The sequence below is a fragment of the Sinohyriopsis cumingii genome, chromosome 3 (genome assembly GCF_028554795.1).
Source record: "Sinohyriopsis cumingii isolate HCF-2022 chromosome 3, ASM2855479v2, whole genome shotgun sequence".
Taxonomy (NCBI): domain Eukaryota; kingdom Metazoa; phylum Mollusca; class Bivalvia; order Unionida; family Unionidae; genus Sinohyriopsis; species Sinohyriopsis cumingii.
In genome coordinates, this window is record NC_142963.1 from 14,983,672 (window position 1) to 15,010,681 (window position 27,010).

Below are 27,010 nucleotides of genomic sequence, written 5' to 3' on the forward strand. Positions count from 1 at the left end.
ATATAGCATAACAATTATATTTCGGGTAATTTTATATAACGCCATCGTGACTATGTTTATGCAATATCATTCTGTGATGTATTTTATAGCTAGCACATTATATAGCATAACAATTATATTTCGGGTAATTTTATATAACGCTATCGTGACTATGTTTATGCAATATCATTCTGTGATGTATTTTATAGCTAGCACATTATATAGCATAACAATTATATTTCGGGTAATTTTATACAACGCCATCGTGACTATGTTTATGCAATATCATTCTGTGATGCAATTTGCCAGACTTATTTATACAGAACACCGGTCCTACATTATTGGAATTTCTCCATATTTTCTAACACTGACCTAGTAGTGCAGGTGGACTGTACTACTGTATACATGTAGTCTTGTGTGGTGAGGTAGCTGAATGAAGTGTTTGTCAGGAGTTGTGATTTTAATTTGATTGTATTGTTTGAATTTTTATAAATGTCAGGATGCCATTTAACCCAGCCCGGGAGTATGTCAACCACGGTTTGTTGTTGTTGTTGTACTTTGGTGTTACATATTCAGTACAGTGATGTCCTATGTCCATATACATGTTCTGTTGTATGTATGTTGAGTGAGTCATATGCGAGTTGCTTGCATTACACATGCCTAACATGCAACTGGTGATTACATTACCAAGTTCCCTGTTCCATTGTTCACTCTTCCAACGACTATCCAGGAGTCAGCTTCAACATTTCTGGGTTCAATAAGTTACTCAATACTTTGTAAATGGTATCAAAGAAAATAACTATTGTACAGCAGAATATTACACAGCCCTGTTTATTATACGGCCCTGCTTATTACACGGCCCTGTTTATTACACGGCCCTGCCAAGTTGTTAGTAATTACATTGTGACAGTTTTATAACAATTCTGCGCCTATCATTTTGTGAATTGTCCGTAAGTGGTAGATTCGTTTACTTTTAATTATCTATATATTTCATGTGTATGTTTTGTAGGTCTTCTCCTTCTGGTGATTTACATCATCACATCTGGTTAAATTCCAAGAAGCCACACAGCTTTGTAATTTTTCCCATATACTCGTTATAGGTACTACACAGTTATGTTCACATGTACGCAAGACATATGGTGTCCTTTTATGGGAATATCTTGAGGCATAATAAACAACAGTGAGCTAGAACAACACAAGCAAAGGAAATATTTAATACGACAATTTACAAAGTAAAAAAATGAAATACAGGAAGCACCACTTCATTAGTGACAAACTCAAGACTCAACAAAATCAACAATATTGAACATTCAACACGATACAACATGAAACAATACAATAATAAACCAAGGGCTTGAGGGGGAAAAAAAATGACCAAAAGAAAAGAGATACAATTGACAGCACAAATGCCAAAATAAAAGACTAATGGATAAAGTGTTTAAGCATCCAAGAGACGTGTGTCAATGCACAAAGTAAGGAAATTGAGGATGACAGTCTGATAGTTGTAAGTGGACTGAGGCAACAGACTGAGGCAACAGACTGAAGTCATGCAGTGCTTTTTTTTACTCTAAACCTTAAATTATTAATTGAAGTAAGCACCAGGAAAAGATTCAACGGCAGGTAATGCATCTCTGCTATTTAAACGACTTTCGTGTTCAATGGAAATTTCTATGGAAAACTGATACATATTGGCTACACATGAATTCAATGCAAAACAGATACCAATACTGGCTACACATGACTTTTCTTAACAGAAAGTTCTGGAAAATTAACCCAAAGTATACAAGCATCACATGATTCTACTTCATGTAAACTATCTATAAATTTGACCCAAAATAATAGACTACACAGGATTTTCCTAATGAAGATTCCAGAATAATAGACTACATAGGATTTTCCTAATGGAGATTCCAAAATACATAGACTACACAGAATTTTCCTAATGGAGATTCCAAAACAATAGACTACACAGGATTTTTCTAATGGAGATTCCAAATTAATAGACTACACAGGATTTTCATAATGGAGATTCCAAAATACATAGACTACACAGGATTTTCCTAATGGAGATTCCAAAATAATAGACTACACAGGATTTTCCTAATGGAGATTCCAAAATATAATGGCTACACAAGATCTTTCATCTAAAGTGAGAAATTCCATGGAAGACTGACACTATATATATTTGTAACAACTCTTTTCAATGTCATTATATTTGACTGAAAATGAAAGATCTGCAGAAAAATCTCAATACTTTCTGCCAAAGCAAAGAAGTATAAAGGGAGTGACCAATTGGTAAAACAGAAAATATGTACAAAATAATGGTAAATATAAAGTTACCTTACAATGTGGAAAACAATGGGAATGGACTTCAGTTCACTTGAAAATCTACTAACTTTATAAATTTCTAGCAACTTTGCAACTATAAATTTTATCCTAACCTAATCAATAGTTGAAAAAATGGAAGTCAAAATATGCAAAATATAAAATCTTTCTTTATGTATGGTATTTTGACTATGCATGTATTGCTTCTAATCCTGTAAATTAGCATGTTGATTCCAATCAACAATGTTCAAATAGGCAACCTATCCAATCCAGTATTAATGCACCAATCAACAACGTTCAAATAGCCAACCTATCCAATCCAGTAATAATGCACCAATCAACAATGTTCAAATAGCAACCTATCCAATCCAGTATTAATGCACCAATCAACAATGTTCAAATAGGCAACCTATCCAATCCAGTATTAATGCACCAATCAACAATGTTCAAATAGGCAACCTATCCAATCCAATATTAATGCACCAATCAACAATGTTCAAATAGGCAACCTATCCAATCCAGCATTAATGCACCAATCAACAATGTTCAAATAGGCAACCTATCCAATCCAGCATTAATGCACCAATCAACAATGTTCAAATAGGCAACCTATCCAATCCAGCATTAATGCACCAATCAACAATGTTCAAATAGGCAACCTATCCAATCCAGCATTAATGCACCAATCAACAATGTTCAAATAGGCAACCTATCCAATCAAGTAATAATGCACCAATCAACAATGTTCAAAAAGGCAACCTATCCAATCCAATCTTAATGCACCAATCAACAATGTTCAAATAGGCAACCTATCCAATCCAGTATTAATGCACCAATCAACAATGTTCAAATAGGCAACCTATCCAATCCAGCATTAATGCACCAATCAACAATGTTCAAATAGGTAACCTATCCAATCCAGCATTAATGCACCAATCAACAATGTTCAAATAGGCAACCTTATCCAATCCAGTATTAATGCACCAATCAACAATGTTCAAATAGGCAACCTATCCTATCCAGTATTAATGCACAAGTCAACGATGTTCAAATAGGCAACCTATCCAATCCAGTATTAATGCACCAATCAACAATGTTCAAATAGGCAACCTATCCAATCCAGTATTAATGCACCAATCAACAATGTTCAAATAGGCAACCTATCCAATCCAGTATTAATGCACCAATCAACAATGTTCAAATAGGCAACCTATCTAATCCAGTATTAATGCACCAATCAACAATGTTCAAAAAGGCAACCTATCCAATCCAGTATTAATGCACCAATCAACAATGTTCAAAAAGGCAACCTATCCAATCCAATATTAATGCACCAATCAACAATGTTCAAATAGGCAACCTTTTAAATCTAGAATTAATGCACCAATCAACAATGTTCAAAGAGGTAACCTATCCAATCCAGTATTAATGCACCAATCAACAATTTTCAAACAGGCAATCCATGCCAGTATTATTGCACCATTCAACAAATATAGTAGCCAAGATACAAAGGAAAACTTTTCTAAAACTCATAACCTGTAACTCGTACAGCAGTGTTTTCCAAACTTTTAACATTCACGTACCCTTTTTGGGACATCAGTGTTATTGGCATATCCCACCCCCCAGTACAGTAATGTTTCTTTTTAGCGCAAATCTTAGTGATTTATTTTCTATCATGTAGTCCCTTAAACCCTTTCACACACTACCGGTGGTATGCTTACCACACTTTGGGAAACACTGTCCTATACTATATGTTAGATCTTGAATTGTAATCAGTAAATAAACACATTATCATAAACAAAATCTGAATGTAACAGATTTCAAGACTACCAAAAAAATCATAAATATGCAACACTTCCTTGCATATCTGGTACAAATGCTTTACTAAAGTCTACACACAAAAGGACACAAAAATGCCATGCAACGCCATATTCAACCAAAAACTGTATGTCTATGTAAAATAAGTATTTGCCTAGTACAGCCAAAAACTCAACTAGTCAATAAAGGCATGCAAATAACACCAAAAATTCTTGGATAAAATCATCATCCAATTATGCATCTTACAATGCACACAAATTTCATCTGCACACAAATTTCATCTGCCTTGGTCAAACAAAGTAGGCAATAAACTATTCCATAAATGGTGCAAATAACTGAAAAACCCTGCCATAATTGTTCAAGGTTCTATAAACACCATTTTATATTCTGCACGTCAAGCATTTTTCATAATAAAAGGTGAATTCCACATTTTAACAATGGATTCATGTGTCATTTAGACTAGAATACAGTAATACATAGGTTGACATGAATCAGTTTTTATTAAGCATTCAGTAGTACCAGATGCTGTAGATATCTACAGCTAAGTATAATTATGACAGAGTTTTAATGCAAAACTATGGATATCTACATTACAACCCTCAGCTATACAAATAAAGAAGTTTACTTTGGATAATACGAGATGAAAACACACCCACTATCAGACAGTTTTGCTCAAAGGGTTGAAAACATACCCACCATTGAGTGGTTTTCACCAAGAGATGAAAAGACACCCGCTATTGGCAAGTTTTGACCAGAGATGAAAACAAGCCCTCTAATTATCAAAGGATAATACTGATGCTATACATGTAAGGACATGAAATTCTCTACCATATCTTCAAAAATAAATGACGATGAAGCAATGTCTATCAAACCATGTTTCTGTTTGATGACACACACAAGGCATCTTTTTTAGCAGAGATTTTAAACAAATTTTAGTATCTTGTATTCACAATTCTGAAGCAGGAATGGTCAGTCTAGTAGTTAAGTTTGGCCTTCTTTCTCAAGCCTGTTAATTTGGTAACTGATGTGCTTTTGCCTGTGGTGATGAGTCTCCACCAAGATGTTTACACCATGCATCATCAGTATACATTAAATGTCAGAGAAATAGCTAAATGACAAAACTGACCATAACTGCTGCATCGTGAAAAGCAGTAACTTCCAAGATGAATAGACCCATCATGCCTGACTGGGTTCATTTTAGCCACAGGCCTGTGTGTTTTGAGGATACTGATAACTGTAGATCCGAAAGGCCAGTTAAATTGTCTGAAATCATTATTTATATTTAATTGGGAGGGACAGTTTATTTTCTGCATGGTCAGATGAATTGCTTACCAATGAAAAACATCTGTGTTAAGTTGATACAAACGATTTCAGATAAAATATATATATATATATATATATATATATATATATATATATATATATATATATATATATATATATATATATATATATATATATATATATATATATATGTGTATGTATACATACATATATACACATACACACATAATTTCAGACATACATCATATTTCATGACTGTATAAACAAGCATTGGCTAAATTGAAGCTGAACACAAAATCTTTACAAAATCACTCAACATGTAAAGCAGGTTAATGTGATCTACTTTAGTCCATGGTGAGTAGCACCCTCTAAACAAAATACACTCATCAAGTCTCAGGACTATACATACAAAATACACCTATCAAGTCTCAGGACTGTACATACAAAATACACTCATCAAGTCTCAGGACTGTACATACAAAATACACTCATCAAGTCTCAGGACTGTACATACAAAATAAACTCATCAAGTCACAGGACTGTACATACAAAATACACTAATCAAGTCTCAGGACTGTACATACAAAGCTTTTTGTAGTACTGGGTTATCAGATAGTTTGGCCTTTGATCATTTGCCCTTGATATAAAACTCCATCTAATTTAACCTATTAATACGGAACTCAATGGAAACATTTCAAAAACACATCTTATCAATCCATATTTATATTTCAATATATTTAAGATTCCAGCTCATTAAGTCTTTATTTTCTTTACTGGGGGTTCCTCTGGAGCTCCAATCAATTTCTCCTCCAAAAATCCTGAAAAAATACCAGGAATATTTATTTTCATGCTAGTAAATTTTTGTAGATTGGAACATTTTCAATTGTACAGTCATCAAATTTGTGGGGTGGGGAAGAGATTTTATAGTATTCACACATGGAACATTGTTCATTGACCTTTAAATTTTTTATTTGTAGTTACTAATAAATCCATGAAAATCAGGACCTAACAAAACAAAAAGTGAATTCAAAGCAACAAAAACTCATGAACATGAATGCCCCTATATGTGAACAAAATACAAAAATTCTTTTCAATGAACATGAATGCCCCACCAGTGAACACAATGCAAAAATGAACAAAGTGGACAGACAAGAGTAGCTCTTTTCTTATTTCGGGTTGTTGTTGTTGTGGGGTTTAATGCCATTTTTCAGCACACTATAGGTTATGCATGGCAGCCAGTATTAATGGTGGAGGAAGAACCCAGGAAACCTCCGGGAAGAACCACCGACTCACGAGAAGCTACTGGCAAGCTTTCTCACATACCCACATTGCCCAAATCCTAGACTCAAACCCACACAGACAGAGATGAGATGGCAGTGATCCGTAACAGAGAGCCCTTTAGACCACTTGGCCCACCGAAGAACCACCGACCCACGAGAAGCTACTGGCAAGCTTTCTCACATACCCACATTGCCCAAATCCTAGACTCGAACCCACACAGACAGAGATGATATGGCAGTGACCCGTAACGGAGAGCCCTTTAGACCACTTGGCCACTCGGGGCCCCTATTTGTGGGTAGGCACAAATAATATGTGTGTATAAATCATGCAATACTGAAAACAAGCATGCAAACTTCACATCCCTGAACTACCATATGTACATGCTTATAAGTTGAGTCATATTGCAAATAATACAGACACCAATCTGAAGATGCATAATACATCAGACAGAACAGGGTCTACGATGTTTCTTTACCAATTACTCCTAAAAGAAACTGCATCAACCCTGAACTGGTGGAGCATTATGCAATGGTATCTCTGAGCATATGCAGACCGCAGCTGGATCTGATTTGTGCCGTATTTACTGTATATGTTGATACACTGTATTTGATCGGACACCATAAATTAATTTTTTATGTAAATTTTTTGTGCACTGAATGTTTTGAGTCATAACTTGTGGGACACCTTTGTGTGTTTGTGTGTGTGATTTGAAATTTTAACATAGCTTAAACAATTTTTCAGTCATATTGCTATGATGTCTGCAGTGCGGCAGTTTATAGTGATGCCTAGCACTGGGGCATCATGTTGCAGACATGTAGCATGATGTCCCACCTAGTCATGATATCTTGACACCAGGCCAACTAGTCGTAACATTAACCTCTTAATGCTGAGCAGTGCCAAGTAAGGCAGCTGTTAGTATCATTTTTGTAAGTCTTTGGTATGACTCGGCCAGGGATCGAACCCGCGACCTCCAGCATCATTACAAGTCGGAAAATGCACACCAACTGAAATTTTACTTTTTTAAAAATATAAAACCATGTACTTGACAAGAAACTCTTTAATCCACTGCAGCATCACTCTCATCAACTATATATTCTCCTGCACATGTTCAATCTATTCTTTCGTGCATGAATATTTTATAACTTTCTCATGCCGTGAAAAATTATTATGATGCAGAAACTGCCAGAACCAAAGTCAGATTTAGAAAAAATCTGCACCAATCAGGCTAATTCTCACACTTTTAACCCCCATTTTATCCAAAGTCCGTCTCGGAATGAGATCCAAGTACACTGGAATTTCATCCATGTTAACGAGCATATTATCTGCAAAATCATCTCTTCTGGCCTCCATGAATTCATCAGGAAAAAAATTATTTTAATTTGTCCCAATATATATGGTAAATACGGTATATGTGGTAATCCAACACATCTTAAATGTGTCTCTGCTACTGATTTAATATGCATCAGTCCTAAATCTGTATCAAAAACACAACTCCATGCTGGATAGAAAATAAAACAATTTAACCTATGGTGCCATTAAATGTTTATTTCTGAGCCAAGATTTTGTGCTCAGCTACATATAAAATGTAAAAGCAAATCAAAGGAATATGGAGTAAATTATTGACTTACAAAAGATCCCATTGATTACTGAACTGTAACAGACAGGAGAATCATGAATTGTGTAGCAACATATTAATTTCTAAGTCGACATTCAAGTTAGATTAAGACAGTAAATAGTAATGCTCTGGACCATTTATTTATTCTCTTGACATAACACGATTGTTCTGGACCATTTATTTATTCTCTTGACATAACAAGATTATTATGGACCATTTATTTATTCTATTGACATAACAAGATTGCTCTGGACCATTTATTTATTCTCTTGATATAACAAGATTGTTATGGACCATTTATTTATTCTCTTGGCATAATAAGATTGTTCCGGACCATTTATTTATTCTCTTGACATAACAAGATTGTTCTGGACCATTTATTTATTCTCATGACATAACAAGATTGTTATGGACCATTTATTTATTCTATTGACATAACAAGATTGCTCTGGATCATTTATTTATTCTCTTGACGTAACAAGATTGTTCTGGACCATTTATTTATTCTCTTGACTGAATCAGAGCTCTAGATAAGCAATGTATTTGTGTATTTTACATAAATTGATTTAGAGTCCAAATCAGTCACCATAATATTTCTCCTTCTATAAGCACAGTCCATGTTTTTTATTTTACGGTCTATTTTAACAATATAAACTCCTACTGTATAAACAGTCCATGTTTTGTTAAGGTACAATTAATCAATATAAACACCCAGTGTAAGCACAGTCCATGTTTTTGTGGGACTTCTTAATGGTACATTTGATCAATATAAACTCCTGGTGTAAGTACAGTCCCTGTTTTTGGCTTTTTCTTAATGGTATATTTGATCCATATTAGCCCTACTGCAAGAACAGTCCATGTTTCTTTAATGGTCTATTTGATCAATGTAAACTCCTGCTGTAAGAACAGTCCATGTTTCGTTAAGGTACAATTAATCAATATAAACACCCAGTGTAAGCACAGCCCATATTTTTTGTGGGACTTCTTAATGGTATATTTTTGATCAATATAAACTCCTGGTGTAAGTACAGTCCCTGTTTTAGGCTTTTTCTTAATGGTATATTTGATCCATATTAACCCCTACTGCAAGAACAGTCCATATCTTGTTATGGTAAATATGATCAACATAAATTGGTGTAAGCATAATCCATTTTATTATGATACATTTGATCAACATGAACTCGTACTGTAAGATCAGTCCAAGTCTTTTTTTAAGTCTATTTGATCAATATAAATTCCTACTGTAAGAAAAGTCCATGTTTTGTTAAGGTACATTTGATTCATATAAATTCCTACTGTAAGAAAAGTCCATGTTTTGTTAAGGTACATTTGATTCATATAAATTCCTACTGTAAGAAAAGTCCATGTTTTGTTATGGTACATTTGATCAATACAATCTCCTGGTGTAATTCTACATGATGGCATGAATGTTCACTCAAACTGGGTCATATAATGTAATGCAACAAGAATTAATCTTGGTCACTTAACCATTTCATGCATTCTAAAAGACTGGATTAATATCTAAGTGATCAAGACTCAGTAATGTAATTTTGCTTTTGTGTTCATAAAATAGTCCATCAAATTTGTAAAACAATGTAATTAGTTTTAAACCAGGGATGAAACAATACACAATTTATTAAATTCTCATACGAAGCACTGACTTTACGATACGTAACATTTAAATATATAAACACTAAACATTTTATCTAATAAATGACGAACTCTACAGATATGGAAAATAAAAGGCAAAAGCCACCTCAATGGGCAGATACTAATCAAATAAAACGTTTGTGGGAGTTTATTGGTTTAACTAAGTTATGTATATTTGATTTAATTGTTTGTTTCTTAATTTTAATTATTTTTTCCATTACATGCTTTTGTAATGTAACTTTATTTACTGGATTTTATATTGTTCAGTTCAGTTTGTTTTTTGTTTTTTTTTTTGTATATAACTTTATAGAAACTTTGTATCTAATGCTGACCTTGTTCCTAGTTTTGGGCTAACTATTTTATTTTCTTCCAATTATTTTTAAGAAAGATGATTCTTTTCCCTCGAAATACTAGTGCTCTAAATTAATTCTTGGACAGGGACATTTACTGAAATTCATACAGAATTTAAAAAACTGGAATAACATTTTCTGTGATTCAACAAGAGACTGTTGACAATGCAGCACTTCACAGGTTACAACTGATGTCATCGTCTTCCATTTTGGATTTTATCAGGACTCAAACTCAGATTCATTTAGGATTTTTTAATAAAAGGACTTCTAATATTTAAGTCTTGGATTAATTTTGGATTTGATTCGTAAAACTGTAAGTTATTTTTCTCAACTTTACCTTGTTTTTCTAGGAAAATAAATTATTTGTTAAATTTTACAAAGCTGCTGTCTTCACTCTTTTCTTGCTACTTTTGTAAGAGCCTAGACATGTAACAACTAAAACAAATAATTGTAAAAGAGCAGACACTCACAAGATATCTCAGCTTCTGTTCCTTGAATCCGTATCCTTAAACCGAGTTTGATTAATCTACAAAGTATGTTGCAGTGACTAAGATAATGAAATACCATATTCCCAAAATGCAAACTCAATTCATTTTTGTATACATTGTACTGACTCTGAAACCAGGAATTTAACAAATCTTAATGTTTTCTGTATTACATTCATGTCTGAATTTCAACTATTTCAACAGTTTTCATCCAAGTCTCAAAAATCAGTTAAGATTTGGGTTTATTGCTTCCTTTCATGGTCTCAATTTCACATATTTGTAATATGGAAATTTACCGATGCTGTGTTTCCATTTTTATGAGTATTATAGGGATAGAACTAAAACCTATATATCTTTTCTTGTTAAAAACATGCTTGAATAAAGATACAAGGAGAACTGCAATAATATAAAAATATAATTTTTGAGTATTCATCCCGACTTTTCTTTCAAATTTTGTTTCATAGAAAAAAACAGTGCAGTCATCATATCAACTTCTTCTTTCTTGGTCATAGAATCAAAGAATCAGTGCTAAGATCTTTGGTTCATTATGTTTTATCCAATTATTTTAACACTTAATGCCACAAAACACAAGACAAAAAGGTGTAAAAACTTATCTGCTCAACGTATTAAAAAAGTCTACAATTTTATAAAGGTCACAGGAAATGTACTATAGACATAACAGTCATTCATGTCATGTCATCTGTGTTTTGTGTCATCAGAAAATGATATCATTACAATAAAAACAGACTAGCAACATCATCATCCAAGACTTATTTGGGGACCTGATTAACTAAAACTTCACCATCCAACTATACCAGATTTGGCTGGAATCAGGTGTTAAATATTGCTGAGGTAGTGAGTTAGCAATGTACTCAAAAGGCTGAAGTATAACAAAACTAATTAATATCTTTTTAAAACTGCAGAGTGCAATAAAACAATGTTGATCGGTGAAATTCTGAAGTTTTATGGAAGAAAAGCCTAATTTTTAATCACTGAGCTTGAGAGGAAACCAGGTAGTTTTTTAATCAATGAGCATGAGAGGAAACCAGGTAATTTTTTAATCAATGAGCATGAGAGGAAACCAGGTAATTTTTTAATCAATGAGCTTGAGAGGAAACCAAATATATTTTTAATCAATGAGCTTGAGAGGAAACCAGGTAATTTTTTTAATCAATGAGCTTGAGAGGAAACCAGGTAATTTTTTAATCAATGAGCCTGAGAGGAAACCAGGTAATTTTTTAATCAATGAGCATGAGAGGAAACCAGGTAATTTTTTAATCAATGAGCTTGAGAGGAAACCAGGTAATTTTTTAATCAATGAGCTTGACAGGAAACCAAATATATTTCTAATCAATGAGCTTGAGAGGAAACCAGGTAATTTTTTATTCAATGAGCTTGAGAGGAAACCAGGTAATTTTTTAATCAATGAGCTTGAGAGGAAACCAGGTAATTTTTTAATCAATGGGCTTGAGAGGAAACCAAATATATTTCTAATCAATGAGCTTGAGAGGAAACCAGGTAATTTTTTAATCAGTGAGCTTGAGAGGAAACCAGGTAATCTTTTAATCAATGAGCTTGAGAGGAAACCAGATAATTTTTTAATCAATGAGCTTGAGAGGAAACCAAATATATTTCTAATCAATGAGCTTGAGAGGAAACCAGGTAATTTTTTAATCAGTGAGCTTGAGAGGAAACCAGGTAATTTTTTAATCAATAAGCTTGAGGAAACCAGGTAATTTTTTAATCAATGAGCATGAGAGGAAACCAAATATATTTTTAATCAATGACCATGAGAGGAAACCAGGTAATTTTTTAATCAATGAGCTTGACAGGAAACCAAATATATTTCTAATCAATGAGCTTGAGAGGAAACCAGGTAATTTTTTAATTAGTGAGCTTGAGAGGAAACCAGGTAATTTTTTAATCAATGAGCTTGAGGAAACCAGGTAATTTTTTAATCAATGAGCATGAGAGGAAATCAGGTAATTTTTAATCAATGAGCATGAGAGGAAACCAAATATATTTTTAATCAATGAGTATGAGAGGAAACCAGGTAATTTTTTAATCAATGAGCTTGAGAGGAAACCAAATATATTTTAATCAATGAGCCTGAGAGGAAACCAGGTAATTTTTTAATCAATGAGCTTGAGAGGAAACCAGGTAATTTTTTACTCAATGAGCTTGAGAGGAAACCAGGTAATCAAGGAAGGATAAAAAAGCACTAAAGCAGCTGTATATTCAGAACCAAAATCGACACATTTTCTTTTATTTAATAATTAGGTAAAACAGTATTTTCTTTTGTGACACATCTTGTTACATCTGCTTTGACCATTTTGTATTAAATTTCACAAATATATGGCCATTTTTGGAAAAGAAAAGTCTGGCAAGAACCATTAGAATTTCATGACCTCTGACTGAACTGTATTTTTTTAACATTATACTTTTTTTTATTATATCTGTGCACTGAATACAGACACATCATAATCTATGCTGAAATGACTGACACATATACGGCACATGGTTGATGGGTGAGACTGGTTGGCAAGTACATTTATCAATACTATTCATGCTATACATGTATGTGCCAATACATGGTTGATGGGTGAGACTGGTTGGCACGTACATTTATCAATACTATTCATGCTATACATGCATGTGCCAATACATGGTTGATGGGTGAGACTGGTTGGCAAGTACATTTATCAATACTATTCATGCTATACATGTATGTGCCAATACATGGTTGATGGGTGAGATTGGTTGGCAAGTACATTTATCAATACTATTCATGCTATACATGTACGTGCCAATACATGGTTGATGGGTGAGATTGGTTGGCAAGTACATTTATCAATACTATTCATGCTATACATGTATGTGCCAATACATGTTTGATGGGTGAGATTGGTTGGCAAGTACATTTATCAATACTATTCATGCTATACATGTATGTGCCAATACATGTTTGATGGGTGAGATTGGTTGGCATGTACATTTATCAATACTATTCATGCTATACATGTATGTGCCAATACATGGTTGATGGGTGAGATTGGTTGGCAAGTACATTTATCAATACTATTCATGCTATACATGTATGTGCCAATACATGGTTGATGGGTGAGACTGGTTGGCAAGTACATTTATCAATACTATTCATGCTATACATGTATGTGCCAATACATGTTTGATGGGTGAGATTGGTTGGCAAGTACATTTATCAATACTATTCATGCTATACATGTATGTGCCAATACATGGTTCACTACTTAAAGTAAAATATTAAATATGCAGTTTTTGTGTAATCACAATTTCTTGTTTAATATGCACTGATTTTAGCAGGTAACCATGTCGTTAAAGTATATGCATTGTGCCCACCCTCCACCCCAATCTGTGCTGCCTTTGGTTTACAAATGCATCAATTGCTTCAATGGACTCACTTGTTGCACTAAACACTGTTCTGCATAGCACAATGATTGTTGTTGCTGTTGTGGGGTTTAATGCCATTTATCAGCACAAGATAGGCTATACATGGCAGCCAGTATTAATGGTGGAGGAAGAACCTCGGAAAACCTCAGAAAGAACCACCAACCCATGAGAAGCTACAGGCAAGCTTTCTCACACACCCACACAGGCCGAACACGAGACTTGAACCCATGCAGACAGAAGTGAAATGGCAGTGATCCATAACGGTCAGCACTTTAGACCATTCGGACACTCGAGGCCCCCAAAGCACAATGGAACTCTGGATTCCATTCATTGTGTTATAACAGGGTATCACTGTATTAAGTATTCATCAAAACGAAAGCAAATTTAAGTGTCAATATTGATTCAGAGCTTTTTTCAATTTCACCTTTCTCTTTCCTTATTTTGTTAGCTTCAAGCTGGATTTCTTTGACTGCTCGATCATCATCCTCCTGTAACAAAAAATAAAATAGAGAAAGGTATTTTTCAACTAAGAAAAAACTATGGCAACAGTATTCACCTACTGCACTATAAACCTAGATCCACTGTTACACTGTAACAAGCAATGACCTAGATCCACTGTTACAGCTGTAACCAGCACTGACCTAATTCCACTGTTACAGCTGTAACAAGCACTGACCTAGATCCACTGTTACAGCTGTAACCAGCACTGATCTAGATCCACTGTTACAGCTGTAACAAGAACTGACCTAGATCCACTGTTACAGCTGTAACAAGCATAGACCTAGATCCACTGTTACACTGTAACCAGCACTGATGTAGATCCACTGTTACAGCTGTAATGAACACTGACCTAGATCCACTGTTACAGGTGTAACAAACACTGACCTAGATCCACTGTTACAGCTGTAACAAGAATAGACCTAGATCCACTGTTACAGCTGTAACAAGCATAGACCTAGATCCATTGTTACAGTTGTAATCAACATAAACCTAGATCTACTGTTACAGCTGTAACAAGCATAGACCTAGATCCAATGTCAAAGCTGTAACCAGCATAAAGCTGGATTTACTGTCAGTTGAACCCAGCTTTAACCAGCATAAAGCTAGATCTAGTGTCATGGTTGATCCCAGCTGTAACGAGCATAAAGCTATATCTACTGCCATGGTTGATCCCAGCTGTAACCAGCATAGACCTAGATCACAGCCATAAGCAGCACTGACCTAGATCTAATGCCATGGGCAAAACTGGGTATGTGACGTTCACAATAAAAAAAACAAATCAGACCCTGCACTTTATCCACCATCACATATTAGTCATAATCAGTTATTACATTGTAATTATACAATTCTACTGCATTGTTTATAAACAGTTGCATTTAAAAGTATGACCCACACAAAAATGGTACTTGTATTATATGTTCTTGTTATTTACGCAAAAGTGACGCATCATTTGGAACTAACAACTCAAAACCGTACCGATTATAGTATAGAAAATTTGTAGTAGATTCGTAAACAATGATCTTGTGGAGATCTAGGAAACTGAACCGACCAATGCAAACAACAAACTCTACCGTAATCAAGGGAGGTAATGCAGTAGGTAATTTGAAACCTTAATTTTAACTGTAAATTTGAAAATTAGTTGGAGTAAATTATACAGATGTTTAATGTGCACATGATACTCTACATGAAAAATCTACACTCTGAAAATGCACAACTGTTCTTTAATCCAAGGAATCTTTATATGGACCTGAACCTAGGGTGTGTACAGACAAATGGACATGTGCGTGTTTTTGGATTTTTAAAGTAGCTTTAGCAATTTTCAGTCATATCGCTTCAATGTCTGCAGTGTGACAGTTTAAAGTGATGTCTAGCACTGGGACATCATGCCGCAGACATGTAGCATCATGTCCCACCCAGTCATATTATCCTGACACCAGGCCAACCAGTCCAAACACTAACCTCTTAATGCTGAGCACCAAATGAGGTACCAAGACAAATGGACAAAACACTGTAGTACAGATGGAAATGCAGATGGATTCCAAAGTGATTGCAGTAGTTCCTTCCACTGAAAAGGACTTGACAAACAGTGCAGACCCGAATCTACTTACTCATTATGTAAGGGCAGATGTGGATCTTTGCTGTTTGTATTCGAGTATTGATTTTTTTACATGATTGCCACAGCCATGACTTGATGGGTGTTCGTTTGTTTACATGACTACCATAGCCACTGATGGGTATTCATTTGTTTACATGATTACCACAGTCATGACTTGATGGGTATTCATTTGATTACATGATTACCACAGCCATGACTTGATGGGTATTCATTTGTTTACATGATTACCATAGCCACTGATGGGCATTCATTTATTTACATGATTACCACAGCCATGACTCAATGGATATTCATCTGTTCACATGATTACTACAGCCATGGCTTGATGGGTATTCATTTGTTTACATGACTACCATAGCCACTGATGGGTATTCATTTGATTACATGATTACCACAGCTATGACTTGATGGGTATTCATTTGTTTACATGATTACCACAGCCATGACTTGATGGGTATTCATTTGTTTACATGATTACCACAGTCATGACTTGATGGGTATTCATTTGTTTACATGATTACCACAGCCATGACTTGATGGGTATTCATTTGTTTACATGATTACCACAGCCATGGCTTGATAGGTATTCATTTGTTTACATGATTACCACAGCCATGGCTTGATGGGTATTCATTTGATTACATGATTACCACAGCCATGACTTGATGGGTATTCATTTGTTTACATGATTACCATAGCCACTGATGGGTATTCATTTGTTTACATGATTACCACAGCCATGACTTGATGGGTATTCATTTGTTTACATGATTACCACAGCCATGACTTGATGGGTATTCATTTGTTTACATGATTACCACAGCCATGACTTGATGGGTATTCATTTGATTACATGATTACCACAGCCATGACTTGATGGGTATTCATTTGTTTACATGATTACCACAGCCATGACTTGATGGGTATTCATTTGTTTACATGATTACCACAGCCATGACTTGATGGGTATTCATTTGATTACATGATTACCACAGCCATGACTTGATGGGTATTCATTTGTTTACATGACTACCATAGCCACTGATGGGTATTCATTTATTTACATGATTACCACAGCCATGGCTTGATGGATATTCATTTGATTACATGATTACCACAGCCATGACTTGATGGGTATTCATTTGTTTACGTGATTACCATAGCCACTGATGGGTATTCATTTTTTTACATGATTACCACAGCCTTGGCTTGATGGGTATTCATTTGTTTACACGATTACCATAGCCACTGATGGGCATTCATTTATTTACATAATTGCCACAGTCATAACTTGATGGGTATTCATTTATTTACATGATTACCACAGCCATGACTTGATGGATATTCATCTGTTCACATGATTACTACAGCCATGGCTTGATGGGTATTCATTTGATTACATGATTACCACAGCCATGACTTGATGGGTAATCATTTGTTTACATGATTACCATAGCCACTGATGGGCATTCATTTGTTTACGTGATTACCACAGCCAAGACTTGATGGGTATTCATTTGATTACATGATTACCACAGCCATGACTCGATGGATATTCATCTGTTCACATGATTACCACAGCCATGACTTGATGGGTATTCATTTGTTTACATGATTACCACAGCCATGGCTTGAAGGGTAATCATTTGCTTACATCATTTGTTTACATGATTACCACAGCCACGACTTGATGGGTAATCATTTGTTTACATGATCACCATAGCCACGACTTGATGGATATTTCTTTTGTTTATATGATTACCAGAGCCATGACTTGATGAGTATTCATTTGTTTACACGATTACCACAGCCATGGCTTGATGGGTATTCATTTATTTACATGATTACCACAGCCATGACTTGATGGGTAATCATTTGTTTACATGATTACCACAGCCATGGCTTGATAAGTATTCATTTGTTTACATGATTACCACAGCCATGGCTTGATAGGTATTCATTTGTTTACATGATTACCACAGCCATGGCTTGATGAGTATTCATTTATTTACATGATTACCACAGCCATGACTTGATGGGTAATCATTTGTTTACATGATTACCACAGCCATGGCTTGATAAGTATTCATTTGGTTACATGATTACCACAGCCACTGATGGGTATTCATTTGTTTATGTGATTAACAGAAGCCATCACTTGATATTTAGTCTTGCTGAGATCTGCTAGATAAATGACAATGAAGTGCTGTGACAAACAGTAGCTAGTAGTGTCTATATTTTCTTTAACTTCTGGTACATGATTTTTTTTTCAATTTTGATAATTTTTATTCATGTTCGTGAACTTGCTAAGAATATTTTATTGTTAAAAATTGTGTGCATAATTTGGCTCTGTTCAAAATGCAAATCACGTAGGATTACATACGTGTTGACAATTAGTAATAACAATCATAATAATAACAAGACTTACAATGGTAAATATGGCGTATTTTCTCAGTGACTGATGGGATATTGATGTTTCCAGAATAATTATGTTGATTCCCATTGATTGCACCAGTCATATGAATAGAGCTAATTTATCAAAAATCATTCATGTATGTTGTCACATGGGATCCTAGTTGCAATATACAGTGTATATAACAAGTAAATCAGCCATTCGCATTCATTCCAATTTCTGGAGCTATTCACAATTTTAATGTTCTTGTTGTAAGCGTGCAGATGTATTTTACATTGTACTCATATTTTTCGAGAGGAAAAACATTTGTTTGGACTGCTCAGTGGTGATGACAAGTGCTCATTATTTGGACTCTAAAATTATTCTGTAATTGTTATCAATTATTCTAAAGAATTCTGGACAACGCCATATTGATGTCACGGTTCTTGGAGGACCAGTTCAATTCTGGTTTTAAAAATTATAAGGGACTTTTCATTCATTTAGGACTTTCATAGACCTTTATAAGGACTAATTTCAATTCACCTCATTATACTGTAAGTTCCTGTCTTATTTTTCATTCGTCACTTTAAAAATTAAATTGTATGCAGAGTTTTACAAAACTTGTTGGTTTTGCTTCTTTTATGTTACTTAAGTTTGTGACCATAGAGTCATAACAGTAGAAATAATTATTGAAAATTACAACAACAAGAAAGTATTATAAATAAGATATTTTCAGCTTTAAATTGCTTCCAATTTAAAATGAATTTTCATGTCCTCCTCTTCCAAAGGATCAAACTTTTCAAACTCTGTGACCAGGTAGATGAAATTCAACAAAAGGCATGTTTTGATTTTCTCTATATATGGTATCACTGATCCAATTGTTTTTTCTTTGAGCATAATTACAAAGTTAATAAATCCTTGAAAATGACCATACTCTGTCAATATCAGAGTTTCAGCTTGACTATGCAGGAAATTTACTTTGTACAGAAAATTAACTGATTTGATCCATCTGATTTTCAGTTACCGAGTGCAAAAATGTACATACTTTCTTCACTGGTTTTTTTAAAACCAAAATGACAGGGTTCTTGATTTAAACACAATATTGCTGATTTTCACAAAACATTTCTAAGAAGCACGCTGCAAACTAGTGCTACAAAATGCAATGGAATAAGAAAATTCAATGTGGTATATATCACTGAAAATCTGATGAAACAGAAGACATGCAATACTTACAGCATTTATAATAATTTTAAGTAATACAGCATTTTATATGTATATATGCATTATAATCATAAGTAATATAGCATTTTATATGTATATATGCATTGTAATTATAAGTAATATAGCATTTTATATGTATATATGCATAATAATTATAAGTAATATAGTATTTTATATGTATATATGCATTATAATTATAAGTAATATAGCATTTTATATGTATATATGCTTTATAATTATAAGCAATATTGCATTTTATATGTACATATGCATTATAACTATAAGTAACATTGCATTTTATATGTATATATGCATAATAATTATATATAATATAGCATTTTATATGTATATATGCATTATAATTATAATATAGCATTTTATATGTATATATATGCATTATAATTATAAGCAATATTGCATTTTATATGTATATATGCATAATAATTATAATATAATATTTTATACGCATATATGCATTATAATTATAAGCAATATAGCATTTTATATGTATATATGCATAATAATTATATGTAATATAGCATTTTATATGTATATATGCACTATAATTATAATATAGCATTTTATATGTATATATGCATTATAATTATAATATAGCATTTTATATGTATATATGCATTATAAGTAATATAGCATTTCATATGTATATATGCATAATAATTATAATATAGTATTTTATATGCATATATGCATCATAATTATAATATTGCGTTTTATATGTATATATGCATTATAACTATAAGTAACATTGCATTTTATATGTATATATGCATAATAATTATATATAATATAGCATTTTATATGTACATATGCATAATAATTATATGTAATATAGCATTTTATATGTATATATGCATTATAATTATAATATAGCATTTTTATATGTATATATGCATTATAAGTAATATAGCATTTTATATGTATATATGCATAATAATTATAAGTAATATAGCATTTTATATGTATATATGCATTATAAGTAATATAGCATTTTATTTGAATATCTGCATAATAATTATAAGTAATATTGCATTTTATATGTACATATGCATTATAAGTAATATAGCATTTTATATGTATATCTGCATAATAATTATAAGTAATATAGCATTTTATATGTACATATGCATAATAATTATAAGTAATATAGTATTTTATATGTATATATGCATTATATTTATAAGTAATATAGCATTTTATATGTATATATGCATTGTAATTATAAGTAATATAGCATTTTATATGTATATATGCATAATAATTATAAGCAATATAGTATTTTATATGTATATATGCATTATAATTATAAGTAATATAGCATTTTATATATATATATTCATTATAATTATAAGCAATATTGCATTTTATATGTACATATGCATTATAACTATAAGTAACATTGCATTTTATATGTATATATGCATAATAATTATATATAATATAGCATTTTATATGTATATATGCATTATAATTATAATATAGCATTTTATATGTATATATATGCATTATAATTATAAGCAATATTGCATTTTATATGTATATATGCATAATAATTATAATATAATATTTTATACGCATATATGCATTATAATTATAAGCAATATAGCATTTTATATGTATATATGCATAATAATTATATGTAATATAGCATTTTATATGTATATATGCACTATAATTATAATATAGCATTTTATATGTATATATGCATTATAATTATAATATAGCATTTTATATGTATATATGCATTATAAGTAATATTGCATTTTATATGTATATATGCATAATAATTATAATATAGTATTTTATATGCATATATGCATCATAATTATAATATTGCATTTTATATGTATATATGCATTATAACTATAAGTAACATTGCATTTTATATGTATATATGCATAATAGTTATATATAATATAGTATTTTATATGTATATATGCATAATAATTATATGTAATATAGCATTTTATATGTATATATGCATTATAATTATAATATAGCATTTTATATGTATATATGCATTATAAGTAATATAGCATTTTATATGTATATATGCATAATAATTATAAGTAATATAGCATTTTATATGTATATATGCATTATAAGTAATATAGCATTTTATTTGTATATCTGCATAATAATTATAAGTAATATTGCATTTTATATGTATATCTGCATAATAATTATAAGTAATATTGCATTTTATATGTATATCTGCATTATAACTATAAGTAACATTGCATTTTATATGTATATATGCATAATAATTATATATAATATAACATTTTATATGTATATATGCATTATAACTATAAGTAACATTGCATTTTATATGTATATATGCATAATAATTATATATAATATAGCATTTTATATGTATATATGCATTATAATTATAAGCAATATTGCATTTTATATGCATATATGCATAATAATTATAATATAATATTTTATATGCATATATGCATTAGAATTATAAGTAATATAGCATTTTATATGTATATATGCATAATAATTATATGTAATATAGCATTTTATATGTATATATGCATTATAATTATAATATAATATTTTATATGTATATATGCATTATAATTATAAGCAATATTGCATTTTCTATCTATATATGCATTATAATTATAAGTAATATTGCATTTTATATGTATATATGTATTATAATTATAATATAGCATTTTATATGTATATATGCATTATAAGTAATATAGCATTTTCTATGTATATATGCATAATAATTATAAGTAATATAGCATTTTATATGTATATATGCATTATAAGTAATATAGCATTTTATTTGTATATCTGGATAATAATTATAAGTAATATTGCATTTTATATGTATATCTGCATAATAATTATAAGTAATATTGCATTTTATATGTATATATGCATTATAATAATATTGCATTTTATATGTATATATGCATTATAAGCAATATAGCATTTTATATGTATATATGCATTATAATTATAAGCAATATAGCATTTTATATGTATATATGCATTATAACTATAAGTAATATTGCATTTTATATGTATATATGCATTATAATTATAAGTAATATAGTATTATATATATATATGCATTATAATTATGAGTAATATTGTGTTTTGTGTATATATGCATTATAAGTAATATTGCATTTTATATGTATATATGCATAATAATTATAAGTACTATAGCATTATATATGCATATATGCATTATAATTATAAGTAATATAGCATTTTATATGTATATGTGCATTATAATTGTAAGTAATATAGCATTTTATATGTATATATGCATTGTAATTATAAGAAATATAGCATTTTATATGTATATATGCATTATAATTATAAGAAATATAGTATTTTATATGTACATATGCATTATAATTACAAGTAATATAGCATTTTATTTGTATATATGCATAATAATTATAAGTAATATTGCATTTTATATGTATATATGCATTATACTTATAAGTAATATTGCATTTTTTATGTATATATGCATACTAATTATAAGTAATATAGCATTTTATATGTATATATGCATTATAATTATAAGTAATATAGCATTTTATATGTATATATGCATTATAATTATAAGTAATATAGCATTTTATACGTATATATGCATTATAATTATAAGTAATATAGCATTTTATATGTGGTTGGCATCTGTTAGTCTCGAGAGACGATGGAACTGCGCCCATGAGAGATGTCCTGGTTGGTGGTTGTGCAGCGTCTGCTGTGGCTAAATAGTCCAATGCGGGAGTGGCAGTCCCTGCTGCACTTGAAGGCTGTGTCAGGTGTTGGTTGAAGCTGCTTCTTCTTCCTCTGCAATCGTCTTTCATCAGCTAGCAAGCATTGCTTGTCCTCTCCGGCTTTCATACCAGTGATCAGAGCATGTCGCCAGCCTGATCTGTCTAGAGCGAGCTCTTCCCAGGTGTTGACATCAATATCAAGGGCTTTCATGTCATGCTTACAGACATCCTTGAAGCGGAGATGTGGCCATCCGATCGACCTTTTGCCAGAGGCAAGTTCCGAATAAAGAATGTCTTTGGGGATCCGTCCGTCAACCATCCGATGTACATGGCCCAGCCTTCTGATGCGGCGTTGGCGGAGGAGTGTGATCATGCTGGGAATCTTGGCACGCTCGAGCACCTTGCTGTTTGTTACTTGATCGCTCCAGGTGATCCCGAGTATGCGTCGGAGGCATCGCATGTGAAAGGCGCTCAGTCTTTTCTCTTGTGAGGCATACAGAGTCCAGGTTTCACTGGCATACATGAGAGTGCTTAGCACGCATGCATGGTACATGGTAATCTTAGTGTTCATGGTCAGCATGCTGTTGTTCCACACTCTCTGCGACAACCTGGAGAGAGTTGTTGATGCCTTTCCAATCTGCTTGTTGAGCTCAGCATCGAGCGAGAGGTTGTTGGTGATGGTAGAGCTGAGATACATGAACTGACTCACCACCTCAAGTTCGTAGTTGTTGATGATGATGCTTGGGGGGTCTGCGTCCTGAACCATCACGTTTGTTTTCTTTAGGCTTATGGTTAACCCAAACTCATCACATGCTTTAGCAAAGCGGGCCATCAGGCACTGAAGCTCAGCTTCTGTGTGGGTGGCTAGAGCAGCATCGTCTGTGAAGAGCATGTCCCTGATGGTTACTTCACGCACTTTGCTCTTTGCCTTCAGTCGTGCCAGGTTGAACAGTCTGCCGTCTGATAGTGTGTGCAAGTAAATCCCTTCTGTGGACGTCCCAAAGGCGTGCTTGAGCAGGACTGCCAAGAAGATGCCGAAGAGCGTGGGGGCAAGGACACAGCCCTGTTTAACTCCACTGCGGATGTCAAAGGGGTCGGATGTTGAGCCATCGTACTGCACTGTGCCTTTCATGTCATCGTGGAAGGACTGGATCATGCTTAGCAGCTTTGGAGGGCAACCAATTTTCGCCAGGATTGTGAAGAGTCTGTCTCTGCTGACCAGATCAAATGCCTTGGTGAGGTCTATAAAGGCCAGGAAGAGGGGTCTGTGTTGTTCTCTGCATTTTTCCTGCAGTTGCCTGACAGAGAAGATCATGTCGATTGTGGACCTCTCTGTGTGGAACCCGCACTGCGACTCTGGATAAACTCTGTCAGCAAGCGTCTGCAGTCTGTTCAGGATGACGCGTACGAAAACTTTACCCACGATGCTGAGAAGTGATATGCCCCTGTAGTTGTTGCAGTCGCTTCTGTCGCCCTTGTTCTTGTACAGGGTTATGATGTCAGCATCTCTCATGTCCTGAGGCACTGCCCCCTCGTCCCAGCACTGGCAGAGGTGGTCGTGCAGGTGTGTGAGCAGCACGCTACATCCACACTTGATGAGTTCTGCTGTGATGTCATCCTTCCCTGGGGCTTTACCTAGGGACAGCTTCTCTAAAGCCTTCTTTAGTTCATCTACAGTAGGTTTCTCGTCCAGTTTGGCCATGAGAAGGAGGTTTTTAATGGCGTTCAGGGCATCATTGTTCACGTGGTTCTCTTTGGAGTACAGTTCGGAGTAGTATTCCACCCAACGCTCCATCTGCTTGCCCTTGTTGTGGATGGTATCGCCTGTGGCAGACTTCAGTGGTGCTGTCAGTTTCTTCGTGGGACCCATTGCTTTCTTTATGCCATCGTACATGCCTCGGATGTTTCCAATATCTGCTGCTGACTGGATACTCTGACGGAGCTAAAGCCAGTATTCATTGGCACACTGCCGTGCTAATCTCTGTACTTTGCTTCTGGTAGACCTGTATGCCTGTAGTGTCTTCTTACAGGGGGATCGCTTGTATTGCAGGTGAGCACTGCGATGCTCTTCTTTGGCTGGCATGAGTGTGGCAGAGTTAGCCTCAAACCAGTCATTATTCTTTGATTGCTTCTTACCAAAGATCCATGTGGTTGTGCTGTATACAGTCTCTCTGATGTAATCCCATCTTTCTTTGGCACTGCCGTTGGGGGGTTCTGAGTCAAACGTCTTGGAAAGAGCATAGGTGAATTCCTCAGTCTTGTCTGGATATGATGTCTTGCTCACATCAATGCGTGGTTGACCCTCTTGCCTAGAGCAGTGGATCTTCTTTGGCTGAAGCTTCATTTTGCAGCACATCAGTGAGTGGTCGGTGTTGCAGTCAGCACTGTGGAAGGTACGGGTAAGAAGCACACACTTCATGGCTGACCATCTTGTAATGATTAAGTCCCGCTAGTGCCAGTGTATAGACCGGGGATGCCTTCAAGACACTTTGTGCTGTGGCTTTGTCTGAAAGAATTGGTGATGCTGAGTTCGTGGTACGAGCACATCTCTAGAAGGCGCTGCCCATTCTCATTCATCTTCCCAACGCCAAACTTGCCAATACAGGAGGGCCAAGAGTCATAATCGGCACCCACCCTAGCATTAAAGTTGCCCAGCAAAATCAAGTTCTCTTCCTTGGGAATTTTCCTCTCCAGGGCGCAAGCCTGGGCAGGGTGATATGGAGAGTCAACTGTTGCACATGCAGCTGATCCCCCCTCTCCACGCTGCTGATGGATCCAAGGGAAAGGACAAGCTGATACGTCATGGCACCAGCTGCGTTGCATGAGTTCCCGAGATGACACTGAAATCAATGCCAAGTCATTTTAGGGACTCCAACTCCGGATTTTCTGTTGGGGTTTACTCCCTTAGTCTTTCCCATGAGAGGGTATAGTTGCAAGGCAGCGAAGGTTTGAAATCGGAGTTTACCTTCTCCTAGATGGGCGACCACCCAAGGTTAATGAGCCCCATCTGCCCGAAGCATCTGGTTTTGAGGCGCCAGAAGCTCGCCTGTCATCCCTTCTCCAGTCAGTTTAAACAGGTTCCACCACTCGTGAAGGCCTGGAGCTAGATTTGGTTGTCAGAGGCTCTATCAGACACAAGCCATTGGGAGATTTCCAAGGGAAGATTTTTTATATGTATATATGCATAATAATTATAAGCAATATAGCATTTTATATGTATATATGCATAATAATTATAAGTAATATAGCATTTTATATGTATATATGCATAATAATT

General features: G+C 33.7%; 1 protein-coding gene across 1 annotated transcript in view; it reads right to left on the reverse strand.

Moving 5' to 3' along the window:
* Nucleotides 1-1,173: 1,173 nt before the first annotated feature.
* LOC149802479 (uncharacterized) overlaps nucleotides 1,174-27,010 on the reverse strand; it is a 228,787-nt gene continuing 202,950 nt past the window's right edge. Inside the window, exons 18-19 of the mRNA XM_089951718.1 lie at nucleotides 14,641-14,704; nucleotides 1,174-6,224 (exon numbers count right to left, since the gene is read on the reverse strand). Of these exons, the coding sequence (XP_089807844.1) occupies nucleotides 6,160-6,224; nucleotides 14,641-14,704 (129 nt within the window). The 3' untranslated portion in view covers nucleotides 1,174-6,159. The remainder of the gene's footprint in view (nucleotides 6,225-14,640; nucleotides 14,705-27,010) is intronic.